The following is a 16,706-nucleotide window of genomic DNA, read 5'->3' on the forward strand; positions in this document are numbered from 1 at the left end:
TTTTAGTATACTGACTTTTATAGTGTAGAATAGATAAATAGCACAAATGGAAAATAAAAATAAATAAGGGAAAAAAAGAAAATAAATCCAGTTTTATTGGTCAGTTTTTACGAATTTGTCCTGTTTTTTGTGTTTTTGTCTCCTGGCAAAATACAAAAGGTATTTTTGTTTTTGTCTGTATTGCTCTGTTATTGTCTGTTGCTCCCCTTCCCCTTCCACAATGGAAACGGCTTTCTTGTGACTATATTTTTCAATAAAGTAATCAATCAATCGTACAAAGCCAACTCTTGTCGTGACAAATCATAACAAACGGGCAGAGGAAATAATTAGAAAGAAGAAAACGGCAGGTTACAACACTTATTTTTTCTTCTTTGTAATTAGTTGTTTGGTCCAAAATAGTGTTTGTTGTAAATACGACTGCGACGCTCATGACATATTGGACCCCTTTCTCCTTTTATTTTCACAGCAGGCATTTATATGAATTATTAAAGGGGGTCTGTGTGTGTAATATATGGTTTTAGCCCCAATGTCTCTGATGTCATGGACACTGGGCTCACTTACTTCCTGGACTACATGTTGTCTCAGTAAGACAGCTCCCCCTATCCACAAGCAGGAGCAGTGCACCAAAGCATTATGGGAATTGTAGTTCAGGAAGGACATGAGCACAGACACGTCATTAACATATATTTTTTGCAAAAAGGGTGAAGTTTCCCTTTAAGGCATGTGGGTGGGTGAGAGTTTTATTTTGTTGTGTGCCAGCCAGCATCAAGGGCGCATTCGGAAATGGCGCACTGTGCAATGCAAACTAATAGGCGAGTGCACTCCGGTGTGGTATTTCCGAACACGAACCAATTTAACTGTATAGAAGCTGTCCATGTCCTCTTCAAAATATCTTCTGTGAAAAGGGTCTTTATTTGAACCCACAACTATGCTGAGAAATAATGTCTACAGTAAACTTGGTATAAAAAATGTTTTATTTATCAAATTTCAAATATATGAAATCATTATAGGATCATCTACAGGGAATGCCCACATAAGTATCTCCAAAAACAAGTCAATAAGATGTTCATGTTTTGTTCAGAAGGTAAAGCACATTGGAGCAATGGCATTAAGGGGGGAAAAAGTGGGGGGTTACGGGTAAAACATATGTAGCAAATGAAACTGTATGGGGAATTCAAGTCAATCACGGATTCAGGGAATCCATAGCTGCAATACACAAAGGGAAACTGTAACACTCACAAGAGATTTACAACTAGGACACAGAGATCTGTAATAAATACAGCATAATTCTTCTGGTGGTGTAGTCCTCGATGGCAGACTGCACCGTTGTGTTTGTAGGAAATATGTTCAGGCACTGCTTGTCTGCTCCACCTTGACACTGTAAAAATGAAAAAATGAAGAAAGATAAGCTCTTGACAAAAATGTATGCTTATTGCTTACAAAAAATAACATTCAACCTGGGCATGCCAGTTGAAATTTGTAAAAAGAAAAAACGTTTCAAAAATAGCAGATCTACAAACTAAACATGTGACAATGCTGAATATAGAACTGAATTCGGTCCTCTGAATTGGACATAAATGCTTATTTTAAAAGTGAGTGAAAAGTCTGTGTATAAAATTAATATTGTATACATAATTGATAAAATCACAGTATTTGCGTTACCTTGTTTTGGGGTCAGCCTTGTCAGCGGCATCGCTACAGTCTTTTCCCTTCTCCTCTTCTTTTATCTCTGTGGTGGAGAAGCAGAAAACACACAATGTTAGAAATTCCATGTATTTCCTCAGCATATACAATATAGTCCGGCAGCCGACAGGCTTCTTTTGTTTAAAGTGGGACATTTGGTATATAGTCTTTTTATTGGCCTAAAATATTGTCTACATTCACTGAATCCACTTGCTGACCGGCTGTCACTGACTCACTATTGGGCATATTTTTTATAGGGGTTTCTTGTGACCCTATTATTAACATCCTATAGCAGGCAAAAATGTCAAACTCTCTTTTTGCTTTAAGTAGCATGTGACATGTCAAACTAAACTAGTATGATTCAGAATCCATTCCAAGCTAAAATACATTCCTTGGGCAAAAAGCAGCCATAGCCACTTGCCCAAATTGTGCTGACCTCATCACATTTGTCATGATGAAAAACTGCACATGCTACTTAAAGCAAAAGGAAAGTTTGACATTTTTGCCTGCCATAGGATGTTAATGGTAGGGTCACAAGAAACCCCTATAAAAATCCCCAATAGTGACAGCTTGCCAGCAAGTGGATTCATGAATGTATGTATATAGACAATATTTTAGGCAAATAAAAAAATACTATATACCAAATTTCCCACCCCACACCTAATAGGAAAAAGCTCTTGCATAATTTTACTTAAACAAAATAATCAAACAAGACTTGCAATGTGTCCGTCTTGTGATCAAACTTCAGGCATGTACACAACATGGTCTTGGTACATGACTGAGTCATGTCTCCCACCCATTTTATAGACATCTTGAGCTTGGTTCATACTACACGAGAATCAAGGAGTTTGGACTGGAAATGCCCCTCTAAAACTATGTTCCTGGTTCAAGGCTGATCAGAAGTGATCATCTGCCCAGACTAATCTGTAGTGTAAAGGGTCCAAGGATTCAATCTTAAATCTCCAATATCCAAAGGTTTGACATTTCTATGGATGTATTCCCACACCTGTGGGAAGGCGTGAGAGGACGGCGATTGATTACAACTTTGCTCTAGCTGAAGCATGTCCAACATGCTTCATACAGTAGCTGAAGCATGTCCAATGCACGTTTAACGTGCCTTCCCAGACATTTCAAACTGTTCATCCATTACCACAGAGTGTTTAACCAGCTCCTTTGTTTACATCTGCTTCCACATCGCGTGAGATGATGCGAGGTTCTGTGTTGCTCAGCCAAAAATCTCATAACATTATCCTTGTGTGAGAGATACAGCCCAGATTTGAAAATCGTTCAGGATTTTAAAACTTGTGACCTTCAGCCTTATCCTTTACACAATTTAAGAACACTCACCGACTTTCTTCTCCTCTGCTTCCTTCTTGTCCTCCTCTACACGTGGCCGTTTCAATCCCTTCTTCTGATTGGCCACGTTCCTCCTGCCTCCCTCTCCCTCATCCTCAGAGTCTGAGAACTCCTCATCGCAGGCTATCCTCTTGTCCGAGGCACGAACTGCAAAGGGACGAGACGCAATGCTTAGATACCGCCAAAACAGTCAAAACCTGGTTTGCTGGCAAAGGATACAACAACCTGGGTTGTTATGGGTGCATTTGTTATTTTGAAATTTCAATAGAGGATAGGCCCCTTGAGTTGCAGCAGGGGTCCTCAATGTCAGCAGTATTATTACGATTGGTAAATAGCCAGAGTGAACAGGTAGACATGTCACGGTGTCCGGTGTTACTGGTGGGCGGGCACGCCACCAAGTACATTACTTGCACACCGATAGCACAGTTTTATTTTTATTTTTTTAATACTAGACTATTTATTTTCTGTCTGCGCCCAAACCAGCATGGTGTCAGATTTCACTTTGGCTTTAGTTTGGTGACATGTCTTGGCTGCATTGGACTTACGGTGCGGTGAGCTTATACTTCCACAATGTTTTAGTGCTTTATTTCCTCACAATAACCTGTAGCAACAGTGCCCTCTCAATTCATCCTGTAATGATTTCCTGTTAGTGTCTTGATCAACGCTGATCCACGTGTGTTGTTGGTCTCGGTGAGGAAAATAAAATGATGAAAAGAGTTCTGCTGGATTGTTTATCTTTAGGGTTTGAATCTGATCAGGGTTTATCTTCTAGTTGTATTTCTTGACCATGCCTGCCTATACTGCCTAAAGCCTCGATGTAAGTTACTTTGGAAATTAGATCTAGAAGTACAACTGCAAGCGCTGTTGTAGTTCGTTTCTGGATCAATGCCAGGCAGGTAGGACACCTAGTGGTTGAATTCGGTGTTACCGGTGTTGAGAAGCACAGTGGAAACGGTGGGGAAATTCTAGCACCGCGACAGGACGCCTGCAAAATACAGACACCGACTGTCCAGCATCACCTGCAGTGTTTTGTGCCAACTCCCTCCCCACACTGATTCAGGGAATCATTTGGATTCATTTTTTTATTCAATTAAAGTGTTGATTTTGTGTCTATTTTCTCAGTGACTTTCTTAGCAATTAAAGCTATGGGTATTTGATGAGAAAAATACTGCCCAGCATTCATCGTTGAACAAGGTTATCCAACCAAGGTCAAGTGTTGCAGCCATACGACGAATGCCCAGTCTATATTACACCTCTCAGTTAAAAAGACGTGCATATTTGTGGACTGTTCTAAACAAAAACCATATAATGTTTTGTTGGTCTATTATGCAGATCCAGTTTATATTGAAATGTAAGGGACAAATGGTGGGCCGTCTGTCTTACTGGACATGCGTTTATCAGGATCCTCAGTGTCTTCATCAACAGTGTCATCTGGAATGGCATCCTCAGGGATGGCTTGTACCTGTACACCTGGGGCATGAGGCAGCATTCGCAGGTTCTCAAACAGTCGCTGCCTGGAAATTCAAATATGACACCAGTTCAGTACAGCTGATATTCTGATTTTAACAAAATTATTTCTAAAGGCATTTCTGTTTTACTGTGAGATCAATGACAGACAGCACAGTAGCCGTCAAAGGGTCAGAAAGAAAGACATTATACCTAGTTGGCCAAGTTAACTTCTGAATTAACAACACTTTATAATTTGGAAATAGAAGATAAAATGGGTTGAAACGTTTACCGTTATTGTTAACGTTTCAAAGGTCTATTTACTATACTGTATATCTTTTTTGTTTTTAGCTCCTTTTATTTTGCAATACTTTGTAGCGTTGTGAAGATGCTGAACAAACACTACTTATATAATAATTAACACACATACTGTTGCAATTATTGTGTACATTGATATACATACTTGATCTTATCCATGTACTCAAGTGTGTTCTGGTTGGTCATGTTCGAGGGACTGATGTGCAGCTTGAAGTCAGGCCCAAAGTACTCAAAGTAATCATTATACGGGAGCTCTGGAATAGAAACATCATTGGGAAATGTTGAGGCAGTGACTTAAGATGATGAATATGGCAGTAACAGATTTATACTCCAATGTTTCAATGAAAGCGCCACATTGTCGGCCCTTTAAAATACCATTCAAATAAAAATGAGAGATAACGGCACCATTTAATGTGATTTATAAGGTGACACAGATCCCCCTCACTGAGGATAACCAAGAAAGAAGAAAAGGGTTACATTTAATGAATTCCATTAACTGAACCACTGGCACATTTGATACACGCATGTGCTTTGTGATGGAGACATTATGCTTAGTCAGATCCCTGAAGGAGGAGATAATGGCGACATCCCTTCCCAGATGTTAAGTCACATGTTATCGTTCCAACACCGTTGTGCAACCAAGCATAAAATAGGACTTAAATGGTTCACCAGACCAACCGACATAGTTGGTTTTATTTGTTGAAATATATAAATGTATTTTTAAAAAGGACTTCAAAATGTTTCGTTCCATTTAAAAAGTAAATCGATAGAATAATCACTAAGACAATTATCGATAGATGCAGCAATAATTTCAACAGATATTTGGAGAAGCCAGTGACCAACCATCAGGGATCTCTGAGTCCAGTGCCACTGCCGTCTCGTAGGTCCAGCAGCGGGCCACGTTGCGGATGGTGTAGCCTCCTCCACCCAGCATGAGCAACGGCAAGTTGAATGACTTCATGTACTCAACACATTTGGCATGCCCTGCGGTAAAAAAACAAAAACACAAACAACCACCGGTAAAAATCCCCAGTGTCAATTCATCCATTTACAATGCTGAGATTCTAAAAACGTAATCAAATTGACTCTGGATAAATTTGTAATATAATTTTAGAGTTAACGTAACCCTGGGGATTTTACTGTGTATAGTTAAAGACCCCTGTGAACTTTGCCATTGGAGAGGTTTCCATTGCTGAAAGTGGAATCATAAACCTATAAACCTTCACATAGAATTACTCACATGAGTAGATGTCAATCTCATTTATATAAGCATATCCTTGGTGGAAGCGACTGAGAGTCATGGGTTGTTAATCATTTGTATTGAGAATTTCTGAATGACGGAGAAAGTGCAGCACTTCGAACCATTTTTGGACATAAGGGAAGTAGGGAACTTAAAAAGTTGAGCCCTCGTACCGCGGATGGTGAGGTTGAAGCAGCCAAGACGGTCTCCTGAGAGAGAGTCTGCACCACACTGAAGAACCACGGCGCTGGGCTGGTACATCTCCATCACCTTTGCCATCACCTGTACACCCACAGCAAGCAGTTAAGCACAGGAAGCCAACCCTGATAAAGGTTTATTTATTTGTTTTCAATGTAAAGCAACTTTTAGTACTTAGAAAAGCGTTATATAAATCTGAGGCACTATTACTACATTTGTACCCTCTGAGAGTTGAATTAACACTCTGCTGTGAATAAAGCATAAAACGCTGCTCACCGGTTTGAAGATAGATGCGTATGACTCATCATCGATGCCGTCCCTCAGTGGGAAGTTCACAGCGTAGTATTTGCCCTTTCCAGCTCCAATGTCCTAAGAGCAGAGGTAACCTTAATTTAATACTACATCACATGATTGACAATGTAGCACCAAGAAGTGATTTTCAACCGTGCATCGCATTGTTAGAAAATCAGCGGGTTGACATTACCAGCTAAGAGGTAGCTAGTGCCTAGCTAGTAGAGCTGCCAACGAATATTCTATATCCGAATATATTTTCGAATCAAAAATAAATAAATGAATAACCGAATATATAAAATTAAGGTTTGAATTAAAAATAATAATAAAAAATATTTATTATTTATTATTATTAGTTTTCGCGAGAAGGTGCCATCTATAAAGACAAGACTCCCTTGTCATAAAGAAAAGGGAGATGGCCGTCTTGTTTGTTTGTGTGTGTGTGATGGAGTTATATTATGGCAGTGATGTAATAGGCTTTCAATGAAATGGGTACCGGGACCCAGGGCCATGGGTGGTCTTTTAGATGGGTCCCAGGGACATTTTATGAGTTCTACTTCAACGATGTTAGAGTATAGTACTGAGTACAGTATTGCATCCAGGCCAGGACCCCCAGAGGGTGACATGATTGTGTTCCTTCTCAAATTAGTGAGTCTAAGGATGCAGGATATTTGCATCACTGTTATTGGGGGTGGGTGCGTGTGTGTACGCCTCCCGAGACTATGTGTCAATATGGCCATACTGGCATACTAGACGCTGTGGTGTTTGGCCGTGTTCACCCGGACTGCATGCATGCAGGGTGGTGGTAGAAAACCAGCGGGTTGACATTACCAGCTAAGAGGTAGCTAGTGCCTAGCTAGTAGAGCTACCAACGAATATTCTATATCCGAATATATTTTCAAATCAAAAATAAATAAATGAATAACCGAATATATAAAATTAAGGTTTGAATTAAAAATAATAAAAAATATTTATTATTTATTATTATTAGTTTTCGCGAGAAGGTGCCATGGGTAAGCGACGCGTTGTGACTTGTGAGCTTGTAGATTAGTTATATTTGCCACGCGACACCGGCATACATTAAAGAATAAATCAGCTCTGCCTCGTACTCTTCCTAGCAGCGCAGCCTGCGTAGTGAGCACAGGGCGGGCGGGGCCGCGGGAGCCTTTTACGTTCTTTGCTCAGTGAGTGTACGCTGCTCAGAAAGGGTGAATCTTCCGTCAACAGCGTATCTAGTGATCAGAATCTGGGTCGGTGTTGTTTCGGACAGACGGGAGAATCATGAAGCGACTTTATCCTTCAGGAAATTATAAGAAGATAAATAAAATGCGTAAGGATGAAATGTGGTGCCGGGTCCGGCAGCAGCAGCAATGCAGTGTACTGTTCTGTGAATGAATACTGCCTCCGTGCCTCGTTTTGATAAGGCTGTGGTAGGATTGCTCATTTAAGAAGAAAAAAAGTTTTACTGGAGAAGGGAGAATGCATGCGTTGTGTTCCAACTTGCTTTTCAGCAGCACCAATGCGCGGAGAGAGAGAGTTGCGCCAGCAATGTGATCTTAAATGTTATGTCTCAGGTTGTATTGGTGTAAATATAATTATTAATACATCCGAATGGCTCGAATTGAAATCCGAAATCCGAATGGGTCGAATTGCTCGAATCCACGTGGGTTTTTAAAACGAATATCCAAATCCAATTTTTGGACAATTACGGCAGCACTACTAGCTAGCTGGTAAGATTTGCTTTGCATTGATGATATTTTTGCACTTTACCAGTAAGTGTGGCAGGAGAGATCGTTCTGTAAACTTAATAATTAAGAACTACTCACAATCCATAATGAGCTTGGAGGAGCTCAATAACCTGCCAAAACTTACAATTGAGTGCAAACTGGCTAGTAAACAGATGGACTTTAAGACTATAAAGACAAGACTCCCTTGTCATAAAGAAAAGGGAGATGGCCGTCTTGTTTGTTTGTGTGTGTGTGTGTGTGTGTGTGTGTGTGTGTGTGTGTGTGTGTGTGTGTGTGATGGAGTTATATTATGGCAGTGATGTAATAGGCTTTCAATGAAATGGGTACCGGGACCCAGGGCCATGGGTGGTCTTTTAGATGGGTCCCAGGGACATTTTATGAGTTCTACTTCAACGATGTTAGAGTATAGTACTGAGTACAGTATTGCATCCAGGCCAGGACCCCCAGAGGGTGACATGATTGTGTCCCTTCTCAAATTAGTGAGTCTAAGGATGCAGGATATTTGCATCACTGTTATTGGGGGTGGGTGCGTGTGTGTACGCCTCCCAAGACTATGTGTCAATATGGCCATACTGGCATACTAGATGCCAATGGTGTTTGGCTGTGTTCACCCGGACTGCATGCATGCAGGGTGGTGCAGACATAGCCTGGTCAATGACTCCCCCTGCTGCGAAAATCACTCCGAGACCATGGGCTATAGGGATAGGGTCAGGGGACATTAGTATAATTGGCTTTTTTCATCATTTCTCTGGGCAACCCTAATTATAGTCGATTCATTGAAGCCACTAGATTTTGGTTTAGACAACTATGCATCTACTTGATTAGATAGGCAAACTCTGACAACAACATTGGCAGGTATGTGTATGAGAGACTACGTGTGAAAATAACATTAGGTGATTTCCCCATTTATTTCCCCCATATCGGAAATGGGTCATTCAGCGCATGAAATGCCATGGATGAATGTGTGCCCCAGCCCAAGCCTGCAGCCCTGCATAGCTGCGATAAGTGACAATGTATGTACAAGTGGGGAGTGGTTGTAAGACATTCAGAACAATTGTATGGTTGAAAACACCCACTCTAAATGCAAAGACTCACCCTCAGGTCTCCAGTACCAGGGAAGTACTCCCCATATTTATGGAAGGACACAGTCATAACTCTGTCAGTGGTATAGAAGGCCTCTTCTACTCCATCCCCATGGTGGATGTCAATATCAATGTAGAGCACCCTCTGGTGGTACCTGGGAAGAATGGAAAGGAGAAAAAGTGACAGTGAAACGCTTATTTCCAAAAAATAACACTCACTATTTTGTAATGCAATCTCCAAAAATGTAATAAAAATATTAAAACGTAAAGGTAAAATGTAAAACTAAAACCTAAAACTCACTTGAGCAGCTCCAAAATGGCCAGCACAATGTCATTCACATAACAGAAACCAGAGGCCTCTGACTTCTTGGCATGGTGGAGTCCTCCTGCCCAGTTCACTGCTATGTCGGTTTGCTGTCTGTTCAGTTTCACTGCCCCCGCTGTGCCAAGAAGAGACACATTATATTGTAACATTTTACAGGGTGCCTACACATTTTAGAAAATAAGAGAATTCCGCACACAACTCTGGTCCACGATGTACACAAGTTTATTTTAGAATACTGGCATTTTACAGATACGACGTTTCGGGCGGGCATTGTTGGCCTTCATGTTTTCATCCCCTGATGAAACTGTATTAAATATTTGCACCTTTTCTGTCAACTTACCAGCAGAGCCTCCAGTGGAAAGCTGGCAGAACTCAAATAATCCATCAAACACTGGACAGTCCTCTCCAACATTGACTGTAGGGGTCAGATGAAAGTTGATCACAGGCTATTCTTGATGACTTAAGTGATTATTGCATTTTGTGCATGATTGTTAAAACTGTTTGTAACCAACTACTGTCATGAACATTGAACACCAATGATTTTGCCCTGCTTAAGAACAGTTAACTTGCTCGCATCACTTACAGCGCTGCATTTGCTTGCTGTACTCAGACATGTTGTCCGGCCTTATAGATTTGAGGAACTTGATGTAGTCGTCACTGTGGTACTTTGTCATCTCATCTGCTGTGGCTTTGTGAGGTCTCTGCAATGGAAAAGAACCAAAGCAGTTGAATTGAAACTTAAGTGTGACCTCGTCACCTGCAAAGAAACTGCAGAGAATTTGAAATAGTACAAACAATAGTATGCCAGGAGTAATTGCTTTACTTGAGTGTCATTTTGTTGTACAAAATATGTACCAATAAATGATAAATAATACCATACTAACTTTTGCACAACAACGGTGCTTTTGGTAGGACAGAAGAACTTTGAAAAGGTAGGGTAAAGTGATATTTTCATTAGAAGTTTAAAGCACTATATTCTGATAGTATTCATTGCTATAGAACTCTGAGTGACGAGTACAAATCCCATTTTATTTACCTACATTTAAAAAATAAATCTAATCTTCCATAAATCAAAAATAATCAAGAAGTAGTGAAATAGCCAATATATGCGCTGTACAAGTGTACAACTTTCATGTTACAGGCAAGAATTAAGATTGAACCTAAAGTAAGAAACCTACATATATTTCCATTTTCCTGTAAAGTCCATAGTTCAGAAGTAGGTTGTGGGTCATACGAATGCGATGGGGTTTCATAGGATGACCCTGGCCATAGTAGTAGTTCCCAATGTCACCTGCACAAAATGAACGACAATTGGTTAATGTAATGCACTGCTCTCAATTTCAGTGACATTGGTGATGCAGGGACACATTTGACATCGTCTGTTATCCATACCATAATGTAAACAGGCTTACAAAAAGTGGTATAAATCTTACACTAGGACGGTTAACCACATGAACCCTAGCATCCCTATTCTGGGCAAGTGGTCATTGTCATGATAGCCAAACATCTGCCAAAAATAAGAATAATGCAGATGTTTAACAAATGCAATTTGACACTCAAGAGTTAAAGAACTACCAAGGTCCATTTAGTTACCAACTCTCCATCATCTAGCTGGGGACCCTCATGGTGTCACTCAGGACCACTGGTGGTCCACGGACCACGGGTTGAAAACCAGTGAGTTATAGCATGCCCAGCATTACAAGTGTAATGCTTTGTTTATGGTGTCGTCCACTCACAGTTAACAGTTTTTGTATTGAGTTGTACTTGAAATGTACTGTAATTCTGCAAACTGTTAATAAACCAATCAATCAAAAAAGCCACTAACATTAGCAAGCCTGCAAGTTAGCCAACCAACCTAGCCTTCAAGCTAACCAGCTCCATTCACTAAATGCTAGCCAGCGTTCTTATGTGGCTAGTGGCTAACAGCTAGCTAATATTGTATTTTGCTACGGCTAACCTACAGATATCTTGGTCGGATGAGGCGCGTTGCTGATTGACAAAAATGACGCCGTTCCCGTGTCGACGGAGATAGCGTCACGTCACCTATTTTGGGGTCGAAAGCATGTCATTTTTGTCAAGCAACACGCTCCGTGCGACATAGCATGAACCACACCAGGCAACTGGCTGGGTGCCCCAGCCCCCAGTTTCTTTGGGCTCCACAATATTGAGAGATGATCCTTGGATGTCCCGCTTCCTGCACGTACCGTCATAGTAGTAGCACACTTTCTTTTTAGTCCCCCCTGCAGCCGTGTAAGCCATGCTCAAACCTCGTCAACAAAATAATTAATTTAGTTATAAATCGGGTTTTTTGTGTCGAAAAACGATGGTGCGTGGTCCAGTGTTAACCGGTTATTGTTGATGGACCCTCAATAATGCTGTTGAGTTCAATGGGAGGCGGTACTAATGCACGAGGAAGGCGGGGCCTGTGGCTGAGCTGAAGGGGTCCTCTATTTTCGCAGATAAGTAAGCCTGGGACCGAGGCTAGGTCCTCCTGGGCCGACGGTCTGGGGACCCTCCTCTGTTATGTCTGCGGTCCTTTGAGGGGGTTCCAGCCAGGGGGTCTCATACCCAGCTAAATTGATAGCTAGGAAATAGGAATGGGTCCATTACTCCATTTGGTTTAATTTAGTTGCTTTGTCCCGGACTCCACTTTGAAAACCAGTATTAATGTAATAGGCAATAATACATGCCAATATTATTGTGAGATTCAACCATAGATCAACAGTTTTCTTAATTTAGCCTAAGATTGTAGAACCTCCGGTTATTTAGTCACGAGGACCAACAAAATACATTTTCTAAGACTAATCCAAAGTAATGTTTTATTTATGCTATAGGAGTATATGTATAGCTCAAAATTAGCCTACTGTAAAATAAAACAACACTAGAGGTCACCATCACCTTGGCATAGAACATCAGCACCTCAACTGAAACTGGAAAAGTATATTTACTTCTTTCAATCACAGATTTACTTGTCAAATAAGTGAATTTCAGCTAAGTAGTGAGTCATGGGTGTTTTTCTGACTTACCTTACCGGGCGGTATGTTTGTGCATATAACTGGATAATCTATGCTATTTTGATTCACTTGAATTAGCTCATTTCAAATAAATACATAATTGTGGTCATTGATATACTGGTAGCAAAATATGGCCCTCATTGTATGCATTGGAATAGTGTTGTAAATCTAGGGTTGGGTCCGATAACTTTAGTACTGAACAGCATTACTGGCAATCTTTCTAATTAGTAACTTATAATCCCTTGAGTTACAACATTATGTAAATTAACCTGAGTTTTGTGAAAATGTTGAAAATGTTTGCTACTAATATTAAAATGTTTATTACTTTGCCTTGAACACCAATTGGTGGGGTAAAGGCAATCATAGTAGCATTACTACCCTTCTACTGTTCTGTTCTGATCAAACAAAGAAATGCTGCATGTGAGGTGTTAAATAATGAATGAACTGACAAATATTTACATGTTCTTTTAATTATTCATTTTTTTTCTTTTTTTCCACAGCACACTGATACATAATGAATACTAGCACACAAACAGACAATTTTGCTAATTATCAGAATAAACAGTTGGTTTAACAAGAACATATTTTTTACTATGGCTTTGTGCCAAGCGGATTGAAAGCAAATGGTAAATATTGTTGGGGGATAAAGCAAGTACTCCACAAGTCTCAGGTCTTATTAATGCATGAATGGTTGAGTTCAGTTTGAAACTTCAGTTCGTAACTGATTTCTGTTCTTTATTGTCACAATAAAGAACAGAAATCAGTTGTGGGAAAATGTTGTGTTGGGAATTCCAACGCCATTGGAAAACAGACCAAAGTCACAGTATCCAGTGTTTATTGAAAATAGCATGATGAAAAAAATGCCATGGTTTAAAAATATGTCATATACTAATACAACACAGTAGTTTGTATTTATGAAATATTGATTGGACATGCAGACAAGATCGGGGGGGGGGGGGGGGGGGATAAAAGAACAATGTTGTTTCTTACTTTATTAGAACATTTTATTCATTCATGGTGTTTTTGTTTTTCATGAAAGGCAGCAAGCTTATCATAACAGCATGAATGTTGATATTCTTTTGAAAAGCAATAAATGGCTTTTATGCCAACATAAAAATAATGTATTTATTTTACCACACACTAACGCACTGGACCTTTTATGTATAGGGGTGGTGATAAACAGGTGGAATATTTTGCAAGATCAAGTGCTTTGAACAGAATCATATTGTCAAACTGTCAAACAATTTCCTTTTAACTTTCACACAGTTTAAAACAAACCAACTTCCGCTTATTATTTGGTCACATTGTCATTCTTGTATTAAATTCAATCAAAGTGCTATTAATATCCTTTTACATTATCCAGCCTGGCCCTTTATAAGCACCTAGCCGAACAAATCCTTTTAAAGAAGTCCAAAATTCCTCATTATGGCCAGTTGAATGTCCTCCCAGTGATCTGGTAAAATTTTTGATTGAAGGGGTGAAAGAACTTTTGCAGTTTGGTCACCACTGAGGGGTCCACCTCTGGATGGATGCGGCCCTTGCTGCCTGCCAGGCACTTGTTGAAGACAATGTTAAATCGCAGGCAGTAAAATCCCCGGGTGACGTTGAAGTACAGGTTGTACTGACTGATCCTTGATGGGAGGTTGAGAAAGCGCTCGACCAGCTGCAGTTCTGGCAGAGGATCTGTGATGAGGCGGTCACCGTCCACGATGTGGAATTGCTCCACAGGGAAATACTTGAGCCATCGCTCCAGGTGTTTGGTGTAGATGCTGGTCCGCACAGCCTTGTATTTAGTGTTCACCTCACAGGTGTTGGTGTCGATGGCCAGATTCTCAAACTTGTGGTAGGTCTTGTTCTTGCGCTCCTTGCCTTCAAGCACTTGCGTGTAGTCTGACACAGCCCTTGTGGTGGGCTCGCGCACGATAATCAACAGCTTGATGGAGGAGTTCATCTTGAAAATGCGCTCTGGCACCTCCTCTGTGATGAAATAGGCCGGACTCTTCTCAATGGTGATCTGGTGAGGGAAAGAGAAGGGCATTTTCCCCCGATACCAGTCGATGCCCCGCGCATAGTTCTGGTCGTTGTCGAAGAAGTGGATCTCCTGCGAGGCCTTGACCACTGCGGGATGTAGATTGAGCATCTCCAGGAGAGCACGGGTGCCCCCCTTGCGGACCCCGATGATAATGGCCCGAGGCAGCTGCTGGACCAGGTTGTGCAGGCGGATTTGCTCTTTGGTGGCATTGCCCTTGCGCAGTTCGTGGAGCAGACCACGCTTGTACTGCAGGGTACGAAGAGGTATCTGCTCTGGTTCAGAAGGGGCCAGTCTGCTCTCAACGGGGCAAAGGGGCTGCAGCCTGAAAGAGGACAAAACCATGTTATTTTATCCGAACAGGGCAGCATGATGATGGCTAAAATGAGGTTGTCATTTGATGACCGTCCAAAGAAGTGTCACTGATGTGGTGACACAGCCCAATCTCACCTAAACACGCTGAAATAACACTGATTGGCAATTCTGTACATACACGACTAGAAAACCCCAAAATCCGTTCATAATTCACTAGTGTATGTACAGAAATGCCAATCCGTGTTATTTCACCGTGTTTTGGTGAGATTGGGTTGACATTATTTACGATTCTGTGCTATTGGGTTACAACTAGGACGGTGCTGAGTTGGCTCAATCGAACTTCGCTACGTTCGCCACGGCAACTTTGAGCTCGCTCGGTGGTGGCTCTCGTGGCTCATGGTCGCAGCTTACGTATTTCCTGTAGGCGGACTCGACATAGCTGCGGGGTTTAAACCCTCACCAGGCGCACCTCTTCTACTACAGTGAACGGTAGCGTGACTGATGTTAGTCTGCCTCAAACGTTACTCTTTTACCTGCTTTTTACTAACACTAACATTACAAAGATGCCCAGAACATCGAGATGAACCTGTTTAGTGACAACATTCCAAAAAACGAAACAAAACGGAATGTCAAAATATCCACCGCGGGGTCTGATACCAGAGCCATTGAGTAATGGTTGAGACGAAGCTGTACTTTATACCTCATACTTTAAATCCTTAGTATGAGGTATAAAGTACATTGACATTCCGTTCACTGTAGTAGAAGAGGTGCACCTGGGTTTAAACCCCGCAGCTATGTCGAGTCCACCTACAGGAAATACGTAAGCTACGACCATGAGACCCGTTTCTGAATTCGTCTATAGACAACACAGACACACAGATACTCAAGAGATTCCATGCATCTCAATTATACAAGGGGTGTTCTAAATGTAGCCACCAGAGGGAGGCCAGTCACAAGAGGACAAAGTGACGTCATGAGCAATAAAATAACTTTCCTAACAGATGGCAAGTCCCCAATCTTTGGGTCCTCACAACACTGCACAAGAAGGCTGATAAGAGGTACGTCTGTATGTTGTCTTTGTGTAGTATGTCTGTTTGGAACTAATCTTGCGAATTGCGTGACTGTTCAGCACCATATGTCCTGTGTACACGGGGAACTTTTCATATTCAGCTGCCTGGGTACTGTTAGTGAACACCTTATGTGAATATTCTATTGACTTATTGTAGTAAAGAGATGGTTAGCTTAAGCTCTCCTTTGCGCTTTGGCTGCCATTAAGGGGACTTTTACACTGTTTGGATTGCTGTCTGCTAAACTAAGGCCCTTGGCTTGATATCATGTTGTAGTGCACTTTACTCTGTGGAGCTGCAGTGTGATCTGGTGTTAAGTGTCTTGTGCTGTGTGGACGTGTGAGATTCACAGATATACTCCTTCCAAAGCCTACTGCAAATAGGAAAGCACAAGCCAGCTGGATCGTTTATAGGCTTATCCAGTAAATGTGTTATTGCTCACAAAGCATTTCAATTATTTAGAATATACAACAGACCTTATTATTATTCCATTACCTTAATTTGTTCCAATCAAATAACCTATTTTTCTATTTTGCTCAGGACTGATTGAAATGCAGATTCATGAATAATGTCCCCCGTCTCACCGCCACAGTG

General features: G+C 41.0%; 2 protein-coding genes across 3 annotated transcripts in view; both read right to left on the reverse strand.

Moving 5' to 3' along the window:
* Positions 1-955: 955 nt before the first annotated feature.
* On the reverse strand, positions 956-12,045 carry LOC310876226 (histone deacetylase 2). 2 transcript variants are annotated; one of them, XM_083789693.1, is made up of 14 exons: positions 11,892-12,045; positions 10,866-10,978; positions 10,271-10,388; positions 10,028-10,102; positions 9,664-9,802; positions 9,376-9,517; positions 6,518-6,610; positions 6,217-6,325; positions 5,647-5,787; positions 4,949-5,057; positions 4,423-4,553; positions 3,031-3,186; positions 1,663-1,729; positions 956-1,378 (listed from the first exon to the last, which is right to left on the reverse strand). In XM_083789693.1, exons 1-14 carry the CDS (start codon positions 11,944-11,946, stop codon positions 1,348-1,350), a joined length of 1,479 nt encoding a protein of 492 aa, XP_083645819.1. In that variant the 5' UTR covers positions 11,947-12,045; the 3' UTR covers positions 956-1,347. The 2 variants fall into 2 exon arrangements, with proteins under 2 accessions (XP_083645819.1, XP_083645820.1); XM_083789694.1 differs by lacking the exon at positions 11,892-12,045 and adding an exon at positions 11,281-11,827.
* A 1,183-nt stretch (positions 12,046-13,228) lies between these two features.
* The window catches only part of LOC310876311 (heparan sulfate glucosamine 3-O-sulfotransferase 5), a 66,479-nt gene continuing 63,001 nt past the window's right edge, over positions 13,229-16,706 (reverse strand). The window contains exon 3 of the mRNA XM_083789826.1: positions 13,229-15,055. Coding sequence (XP_083645952.1) covers positions 14,125-15,055 — 931 coding nt within the window. The 3' untranslated portion in view covers positions 13,229-14,124. The remainder of the gene's footprint in view (positions 15,056-16,706) is intronic.

This window comes from Protomyctophum parallelum (assembly GCF_964188405.1).
Source record: "Protomyctophum parallelum genome assembly, chromosome: 19".
NCBI lineage: Eukaryota > Metazoa > Chordata > Actinopteri > Myctophiformes > Myctophidae > Protomyctophum > Protomyctophum parallelum.